This window comes from Pongo abelii, chromosome 12, assembly GCF_028885655.2.
Source record: "Pongo abelii isolate AG06213 chromosome 12, NHGRI_mPonAbe1-v2.0_pri, whole genome shotgun sequence".
Lineage (NCBI taxonomy): Eukaryota > Metazoa > Chordata > Mammalia > Primates > Hominidae > Pongo > Pongo abelii.
This window is the reverse complement of record NC_071997.2, coordinates 47,168,203-47,178,481: the sequence shown is the minus strand read 5'-3', so window position 1 is coordinate 47,178,481 and position 10,279 is coordinate 47,168,203. Positions and strand designations below refer to the sequence as shown.

At 47.8% G+C, this 10,279-nt stretch overlaps 1 protein-coding gene across 1 annotated transcript; it reads left to right on the top strand.

Moving 5' to 3' along the window:
• The first annotated feature begins 8,479 nt into the window (after window positions 1-8,479).
• TMSB10 (thymosin beta 10) lies at window positions 8,480-9,502 on the top strand. Its single transcript, NM_001132722.1, is given in 3 exon segments — window positions 8,480-8,541; window positions 8,830-8,944; window positions 9,216-9,502. Coding segments are annotated over 2 exon segments (135 nt in total). The 5' UTR covers window positions 8,480-8,541; window positions 8,830-8,844; the 3' UTR covers window positions 9,251-9,502.
• Window positions 9,503-10,279: the final 777 nt, after the last annotated feature.

The following is a 10,279-nucleotide window of genomic DNA, read 5'->3' as shown; positions in this document are numbered from 1 at the left end:
AATACAACTCTATACAGGTAATAAAAATGCCTATGGCTGGGCCCAGTGGCTCATGCTTATAATCCCAGCACTTTGGGAGACCGAGGCAGGTGAATCACTTGAGGTCAGGAGTTCGAGACCAGCCTGGCCAACATGGTGAAACCCCATCTCTACTTAAAAAAAAAAAAAAAAAAAAAAAAAGGCCTGTAATCCTGGCTACTTGGGAGGCTGAGGCAAGAGAATCACTTGAACCCGGGAGGCAGAGGTTGTAGTGAGCCGAGATCATGCCACTGCACTCCACCCTGAGTGACAGAACCAGGCTCTGTCTCAAAAAAATAAATAAAAGCCTGAAACTACACATGCTCAAATGAATACGTGTAAAAATTGGTGAAATCTGGAAATAGTCTATAGATTGCACAAATGTTGATTTCCTGGTTTTGATACTGAATTATTATAGTTATGTAAGATGTTGCCACTGAGAAGAGTTGGGAGAAGGATACCAGGGACATCGGTTTATTATCTTTGCAACTTCCTATGAATCTATCATTATTCCACATTAAAAAAATTAATGAAAAGGAATAGAATAGGACAGAGAAGGTCAGAGTGCTTCACTCAGAGTAAGGGTGAATATTGTTCTAGTGAAACTTTTGTTTCATTTGTGAGTGCTCATGTGAGTACTGGGTAACAATATTAAAGGTACTTAATGTACTTCTTGGGTGTGGGAGTGACCTCTCAGGTCAAAAAAAATTTTTAAACCACTGCTCTACAGTATGCTCAGCTGACTCAGAGACCTACAGGAGCCAAGTAGACCATATGAAGAAGCAAAACAGGCCTGGTTCATTAAGATTGGTGTCACTCATCTTTCCCATGTACAGTCAAATCTCTTACTATGGCAGGTTTTATAATGATACAAATATTCTTTACTTTCACAAATAAGTGTGCTTTATTTTTCTTGAATCACATGGCACTCTTGTTCCATCTTCTCACTTTTTTTCACTTTTTTCTTTATGTGGTAAAATATACATAGCATATAATTTATATTTTTAAGTGTACAGTTCAGTGGCATTAAGTGAATTCACATTCTTGGATGACCATCACAATGATTCATCTCTAGAGCTTTTTCATCATCTCACACTGAAATTCTGTACCAGTAACAAGAACTCCCCATTCTCCCCTTCCCCCAGCCACTGGTAACCACTGTTCTACTTGCTGTCTCTATGTATTTTCTCCCTATTTTTGAGAGTGAATTAGTTTATCTATTGCTGAGAAACAAATTACTCCAAAACTTAGCAACATAAAACATAAAGTCACCGTTTCTGAGAGCAGCTTTAGTTGAATAATTTCTAGCTCAGGGTCTCTCATGAGGTTGCAATCAACTCCACGGCCAGGACTGCAGTCCTCTGAAAGCTTAGCTGAGGCTAGAGGACCCACTTCCTCACTTACTCATGCAGTTGTTGGCAAATCTCAGCTGCTCACTGGCTGTTAGCCAGAGGCTTCAGTTCCTCACCACATGGGCCTCTTCACAGGCCTGCTCACAACACAGTAAGTGGCTTCCCCCAAAATGAGAAATCCAAGGGAGAGAAGGACAGAGCCAGGCACCAAAATGGAAATTACAGTCTTTTGTAACTTAATCTCAGAAATGCCATACTATCATCTCTGCCATATGCCATCAGTCACACAGGACAACCCCAGTACAATAGAGGAGAGGACTACACAAGGATGGGAATAGGAGGCACTCACTGGGGCCATCTTGAAGGCTGGCTCACACAGAGACCAAGGATCCAGAAATATTTCTGGCCAGGCACGGTGGCTCACACCTGTAATCCCAGCACTTTGGGAGGCCAAGGCAGGTGGATCACCTGAGGTCAGGAGTTCAAGACCAGCCTGGTCAACATGGTGAAACCCCATCTCTACTAAAAATATAAAAATTAGCTGGGCGTGGTGGCGCATGCCTGTAGTCTCAGCTACTAGAGAGGCTGAGGCAGGAGAATTGCTTGAACCTGGGAGGCAGAGGTTGCAGTAAGCCAAGAATACGCCACTGCACTCCAGCCTGGGTGACAGAGCAAGACTCCATCTCAAAAAAGAAAAAAAAAATTCTGTACTATAAGCAGAACACCAACCCAAATACAATAAGCAGCAATTGACACTTGTTTCCTTGTTTCCATGCTGGAGAGACATTAGGGAATGATAGAAATCCAGTACAGTGAAGAGGACATGCCTCATTTCAAGGGGGCAGCTGTTCACTGTGGTGTTGCCATGAGAAAATACAGACCCAGTGCTACTAGATCTTCAGTACGGAAATCTTCCAATGTTTGAGGGTTGCCTGAAGTTTATGTTAAATTTAGTGTGGCCAGACAAAATACATATGCCAGCTGGATCCAGGCTGGCAGTTTGCAAACTCTGCCGCAGGGTCTAGGCAAGGGCGGTGCAGTGGTGAGGCGCCCAGGCTTTGGAATCAGCCAGCCTGGGATTCAAGTCCCAACAATGCCAATGACCAGCTGTGTGACCTCAGCCAAGCCTTAGACACCTATACTATAAAGCAGAGATGTTTAAAATCCTGCTATTTCACACTATTTTGTCGAGGATTAAATAATACATGTGAAGTCCTTACTGCCAAATCTGGAACACAGTATCTGCTCAGTAATGTAAGTCGCTGTCATCATCGCTATTCTAACAGCAGAGATGAAAAATCAAACAGTAACATTCTCACTCACTGTGGCCTTTAGCCACCTGGGATACCTAAGCAACTGCCAAGTTTTACGTAGGCACTAATCCACACTGTCCTCCACAGAGCAGAACAATCTCTGCTGAGGCTGAACCTCAAAGGCCCATTTTATTTTCTTCACAATTTTATCTTGGATGAGCCCTTAAGCCCCATGACCTACAAAAACATACAGCATTTTCATGGTATGGAAAATATGGAATTCACATCCTGATTTCTTTGCTTCCCCTGCCTCCTTTGTGTGAGGCTGGCAACTATTTTCAGGCTGGCAAAATTTTCAGGCCGGCAAAACTGGCACTCAGAAGGAGACTGTTTCACAAATGGAATAGTAGCAATAGACGGACCATGGAGGTCATCTAGGGCAAGGTTTCCGCACTTGTGAGCCTACTCTGGCCCATCTCTATAACAGTCCAAATACTTGGCTATCCTCTTCTCATTGAGGATAGCCTCTTCTGATTGAATGCCTCCAATGACAGGGAACTGATCACTTCCCCCAAACCAGCTCATTCCATTTCAGTTAGGAAGTTAAGCATTTTTTGCTCTGCCTGGAAACTGCCCAGGTTTATGCATTTGTTCAAAGAATATTGACTGAGCACCTACTATATGTCAGGCATTGCCTTAGGTGCTGGAGATACAGTGGTGAACGAGACAGATGAGGTCTCCCATTTTCTACGGCAGGACATAGACAATACACGAAGAAATGAATGTGTAGCATGTTTACTTGTATATTGGTTAGAGATGGATTCTATGAAGAAAAATGAAAGACACTAAAGAGCAACAGAATGACAAGGGTGTTGCTCTATATGGGTGGCCAAGGAGAGTTCTCTGAGGAAAGAGACACTTAAGCAGGTTCCTAAATGAAGGAAAAATGTGCACAATGCATATGTTTAGACCAAGAAGAGCATAAACGAGGGCAAAGGTCCTATAGCAGGAGTGAATGGTTTTCTCACATTCAAAGGAAATCTGGACTGGACTCTTTCTTCCTATCCATACAATCACAAATTTCACTCCCATTTGCCAGTTAACCATGTTAATCATCTCTCCCTGTATTTGTAGGATTCATATTAGGGCCAGGGAGCTTCCACATCGGTCTCTATCAGGTTTATCTCATCACATTTTGTTCATTTCTCCATGGTATCCAGCTGGTTTTGGAGCTTAGAGGTTCATCCTCCATAACATAATCATTATTCTATCTACATCCTCATTCCAGTCTCTGATAAAAGTGTCAAGTTGGACAAGTCTGAGGAATGAAGCCCCATGGCAAGCCTCCAAAGTTGACCACCAAGTTGACAGTCATTAAGACTTTCTTAGTTCCTCTTATTAGTTCTACATTTTCCAGAACATCCTTCTTGACAAAGAAAATGGCAATGTCATTGCAGTTTAGTAGTTCAGCTTTTTCTATTCCATCTGTGAACAGTATAAAATCTGTTCCCGGCAGCAAGCTGAACTGTTGTCACATATAAATGGCACCTCAAGTCATAAGTGAATACAAGGCATGACTATTAATATTATTGACTGACTTTGAGTCATTTACTACACTACACTTGTAACTCAAGAGTTTCATTGTATCTTCCACAGCCAGAATGCTCCCAGATATTTTGTGAGCATTCAATAAACATTTATTGAATAAGTATATGTGTGTTACATTAAGGATCTAGGAAAAAAATCCCCAAATGAGATCTGAGTGCCTGGAATCACCAGGTTATAATTTATCTACCTCATGGTGTTCCAGTTATCTCATGCTGTGTAACAAAACATTCTCAAACTTAGTGTCTTAAAACGACTACATTTATTTTGCCCATGAGTCCACAATTTCGGCAGGGACAACTCATCTCTGCTCCACTTGGCATTAGCTGGGGCAGTTTGAAGCTTCGAAGTCTCCTTCACTTGTGTGGTTAGTGGTTGATACTGGCTGTTGGCTCTGACCTCAGCTGAGGCTGTGGCTGGAATGCCGACATGTGGCCTTTCCTTGTAGATGCTTGATTTTCTCACAGCTTGGAGGCATCCTGAAAGAACATCAGAAAGGACCATGTGGTCTTTTATGACCTAGCCTCAGAAGTCACAAAGCATCATTCCTTCCATGTGTTATTCACTAAAAGAAAGTCACTAAGGCCAGTCTATACCCAAGAAATGGTGGGAAAATGTCAAAGAACATGCAGATGTTTTGAAACCACTGCCCATGGGACTGGCTGAGACATAGATTTTGACCATCGTCCTTAAGCAATGAATGCCAAAGAGGCTGTGTGCTATGGTAGAGACGGGCCACAGGGCTGCACTGAGCAAGAATAAGGAATGTCTGTCTGCAGGTCCCCTTAAAGCTCCTTTGTCTGGGAGTCTTGCATACTTACTCGGTCTCCAAACATATGTCTCCATAGCTATATTTAGAAGTCAATTCCTTTGTTTTCTCAGTAAAGGGAAGTTGGAATGAAAGTTCACCATGGGTCCAAATTGGTACAATTGAATATTCCTACACCCAGGTCAAAGGTGGGGTCTGGGAATGTATTATAATAATACCTAAACAATTATTGGCATTGCAACTGAAAAGGAGTCAAGTGCCAGTGAAACCCTTCACAGAATCACTGTCTCTGAAAATCTGGATATTTTTACATTCGATTTAGCAGATCCTCCAACAGTGTATGGCAGAGATCTCTCCAAGACCACCCAACCCTGCTTTCTTTTTTCCTAGGGACAGCTAGACTATATTTCCCAGCCTCCCTTGCAGTTATGTGAAACCAAGTGAACGAGCTCTGGCCAAAGAAATGAGAGCGAAAGTAATGGAGACTACTTCCAAGCCTGGTCCGTAAAAACTCTAGTGTGGTCCTCTAGCCTCTCCTCTTTCCCCATCCACTGGCTGGATGGTGTGGACTTCAAGGACCTAGAGGAGAGCAGAGTAATAAGAGAGAAGGGGCCTGAGTTCCTGAGTCACTACATGGAAAAGAATTGCCTGACCAGCAACACCAGCATAGAATGTTGCTGCATGAGTAGAAAATAAACTTGTAGGACGGGCACGGTGGCCCACACCTGTAATCCCAGCACTTTGGGAGGCCGAGGTGAGTGGATCATTTGAGGTCAGGAGTTCGAGACCAGCCTGGCCAACATGGTAAAACCCCATCCATACTAAAAATACAAAATTAGCCGGGCATGGTGGTGCATGCCTGTAATCCCAGCTACTCGGGAGGCTGAGGCAGGAGAATCACTTGAACCCGGGAGGCAGATATTGCAGTGAGCCGAGATCACGCCTCTGCACTCCAGCCTGGGCTATAGGGCAAGACTCCATCTCAAAAAACAAAAAAGAAAATAAACTTGTATTGCATTAAGCCACTTTGGGGGCTGTGTGTTACAGTTGTTCGCTGACCCTGACTGTGAAGTTCCACTTTCATTCAAGAAATGTTCACTACCCTCCCTCTCTTACCATAGGTGGAATATTTTCCCCACTCTGTTGATGGTGGGCTTGACCAATAGGATGGTAGCAAACATGACAGGATATGACAGGCTTTGACACTTTAACATTTCTACACTATCTTGCAGTACAACCCTCTTGCTATTCTGCCATCACCAAAGAATCAGCCAGAGGATAAGATACCTGTGGAGCAAACCTAGACCCAATCCAAAGTCTGGAGCCAAGCTCAGCCTGGCCCAGCCCAGCACCATCTGACCTGCCCATATAGGAACAAGAATAAACAATTGTTAAAGCTCCTGAGCTTTGGGTGGTTTGTTACATGGCATATTGCAGCAGAAGTTAACCAATGCACTCATCAAATATAAGTGTGATATTCTAATGAGGTTGCTATTTTAAGTATCCACTTGAGGCCAGGCACAGTGGTTCACACTTGTAATCCCAGCTCTTTGGGAGGCCAAGGAGGGCAGATCACTTGAGGTCAGGAGTTTGAGACCAGCCTGGCCAACATGGTGAAACCCCGTCTCTACTAAAAATACAAAAGTTAGCCGGACATGGTGGCACGTGCCTGTAATACCAGCTACTTGGGAGGCTGAGGCACAAGAATCGCTTGAACCCGGGAGGCGAAGGTTGCAGTGAGCTGAGATTGCACCACTGCACTCCAGCCTGGCCAACAGAGTGAGATCTGTCTCAAAACAGAAAAAAAAAAAAAAAAAAAGCTGCAGCGACCTGTGATCCCACCACTGCACAGACACCCTGCTAAAAAAAAAAAAAAAAAAAGTATCCACTTGATGCCTCTTCTTTCTCTCATTTAAGTTTATGCCAAGGCTATTTTATAGATGAAGAAACTAAGGAAAAGATTTGCCCAAGGTCACACAAGCCTATGCTCTCTTCCCACTGTTCCAAACTGAAGGAACGTGAGAAAAGCAGGTAAAATCAGGAGGGGAGAAGGGGGTAGTGGTGCTCAGGCTTGTAATCCCAGAACTTTGGGAGGTTAAGGCAGATGGCTTGAGCCCAGATGTTCGAGACCAGCCTGGGCAACATGGTGCAATATCATCTCTACAAAAAGAATACAAAAGATTTGCTGCTAGTGGTGGTGCACGCCCGCAGTCCCAACTACTCAGGAGGCTGAGGTGGAACAATCACTTGAACTGGGGAAGTCCAGGCTGCCATGAGCCGTGATCACACTGCACTCCAGCCTGGGTGACAGAGTGAGACCCTGTCTCAAAAAAAGTAAATAAATAAAATAAAATCAGGACCGAATTTAGGATGTCACCACCAAATCCCACTTTAAAGAGCTTGATAATACTTCACACTTGAAAAAGGAAAGGTCAGGACAAATAAAAGAATGACCAGCCTTAACTCCTGGGCGGGTAATTTATGGAACTTATTACCTAACGGTGTTGCACAGGCTGAAAATACAACTTTTCTAAGAAAGATGTGAATAAATGCAGTATACCACTCCTACAATGGGTTAATAAGAAAAACAAGAAGGTTTGTAGGCATGTGGGTCTCTATTATCCTCAAGGTTAACTTCAAGGAGGAAAACCGCACCCGCTGATACAGTGTTTCTAGGAGCTCGGCGAGTAAAGGAACACCGCGAGCCTTCTCGGGACGCCCTGTTCCCACCACAGCCCTTCACACAATGCGTCTAACAGCATTTAAGGAACACCCGCCACGCCAACGATCCTGCTGGAACCACAAAGTTCAGGGAATAGGGGACGACTGACCAGAAGGCAACCGCCCCCAACCTGAGCAAAGAGCGCTGGAAACCTATTCCCCCCTTCCCCCTACCCCCCCCCCGCCCCCCGCTCCACTACGGGACCCTCGGCTCGAATTCTTTTAGTGCAGGACCACCTTAGGACTCAGCCTCCCTAAGGAGAGGAAAAGTGGGGGAGGGAAGGGGACTCTGGAGGAGCAAAAGCAAGAGGCCTGGGGGCGACTGGGGTGGGGCGTCTCCTAGAGCGAGGATTGCTGCAGAGTGCGCGTGCACGCCCGCACATCCACACCCACGGCTACACATCATATCTGCACACGCACAAAACCACACACCCTCCCACGCCAGTCCCATATCCTTTCTGCGGGGTGAGCAGCAGATTCCCGGAAAGGGGGAAATGTAGCCGCAAAAGCAAAGCCGGGGGCCTGGCGCCCACTCTGGCGGCGACTACAGCCCCCACGCTGGGCACACTGCGAGCTGGGGGTGCCGGGCGCGGGAGAAGCCGCGCCCAGCCCGGCTGGTAGCCCAGCGGAGGGCGCGGCAGGGCGAGGAGCAGCCAGCGCTGCTCCCGCCCCTCGGGTGCCAGCGCCGCCCCTGCTGCGGCGGGTGAGGGGCGGGGCGGGGCGCGGCGTATATAAGGCTAGGGGCGGGCGCCTCTCTTTTGTCTCTTGCTGCAGCAACGCGAGTGGGAGCACCAGGATCTCGGGCTCGGAACGAGACTGCACGGTGAGTGCGGCGCCGGGGCGCGGGGGGGGCCACCCAGGGTGTGGTCGGATCCGGTGCACCGGGCGGGCGCGCCGCAACCACGACAGGCCCCCGTCTCGGACGGGAGGCAGGGGCCGGCGACCACGCCCTGGGACCGAGAAGAGGGGTGCGGGACGCGCCCAGATCCTCGGCCTTGGGGCTGCTCGGCACGCCTTGGCGCGAGTGCCACGTCGAGAGGCGTCGGCGGGGAGCGCGGAAGGGGACGCTGGCCCCCCAGGCCCAGGTCAAGCGCCTTCGTTTGCCCACTAGGATTGTTTTAAGAAAATGGCAGACAAACCAGACATGGGGGAAATCGCCAGCTTCGATAAAGCCAAGCTGAAGAAAACGGAGACGCAGGAGAAGAACACCCTGCCAACCAAAGAGAGTGAGTGTGCCTCGGTCCCCCGCGCCCCAGCCCAGCCCCTCACCCTGCTCTTCCTTGCAAACCCACTCCTCCACCCCCCACCCCGCCGTTGCCCCCGGTCTGGGCGGCCCCGGCCACTCTTTCAGTTTCACAAAGCGCCTTGTCTCTCCCCAGCCCCAAGCTTCCTTCTAAATCCCCACACCTCGTGGGTGCCTCGCCCACACTGGGAAGCACCTTGGTTGCGGGTGGGGGTTGCAGCTCCCCTCCAGCGCCCGCTTCCCGCTCTCCACAGCCATTGAGCAGGAGAAGCGGAGTGAAATTTCCTAAGATCCTGGAGGATTTCGTACCCCCGTCATCTTCGAGACCCCAGTCGTGATGTGGAGGAAGAGCCACCTGCAAGATGGACACGAGCCACAAGCTGCACTGTGAACCTGGGCACTCCGCGCCGATGCCACCGGCCTGTGGGTCTCTGAAGGGACCCCCCCCCCAATCGGACTGCCAAATTCTCCGGTTTGCCCCGGGATATTATAGAAAATTATTTGTATGAATAATGAAAATAAAACACACCTCGTGGCATGGCTGGCGTGGTCTGAGTCTTTTAGTTGAGTATGCGTGGGCAGTGCCACTGCAGCAAAGCCCCTCGATGGAGTAGAGTTCCTGCCGCAAAACGCAGGAGGTGGGTCGCAGAATGGGCTGACTCGGAGGGAGTTTTTAATTTTGGCTTTACCTGCTTCTCCGTAAGATTTCATGGCTTGTTAGCCACTTAACTCTTGCTCATAAGCAATCTGTGTAAAATTTAACCCCACTTTGTCCCCAGGTTGCTTTGGAAAATGCTTTTTCAAAAGAGCAAGGTTTGCTTTTGATAAGCTTCGAAAGCCCCACTGTTTCCCTCTGGCCTCCTCCTAGCTGACTCAGAAGGGACCACTGATTTTAAAGTCTGGGGAGAAAGAAAAGACAATCTGGAATGTTGGAAATTGGGTGAGGTCACAAAGTCTCCGGAAGGCTTTCTTCGGGAGCTTAAAACAAAGGCGGGATCTAGGGATACAGCAACGGGAACGTCGGAACTAGAGGAATCAACACTAGAACTGGGGGAGGGGAAGGGGGAAGAGCTTTTTATCTTTTAACCCTAGTTCAGAACCTCCCACAAAAGCATTAGCCATTAGAGGAAGTGCTAGACTGATCTGCTACCACAGTGCTCAGCAGGAAGGGCGGGGATGTGGTGGGAGGGAGGAAGGGTAGGCTGGCGCTGGCGGCCGAGCTCCAAGGGATGACACTTCAAACCCACAGTGAAGGAATGGGACTAGCCCAAGGGGGCCTGACAGTTGGGAACCTGGGGCTGCAGGCCATTCAGAAGCA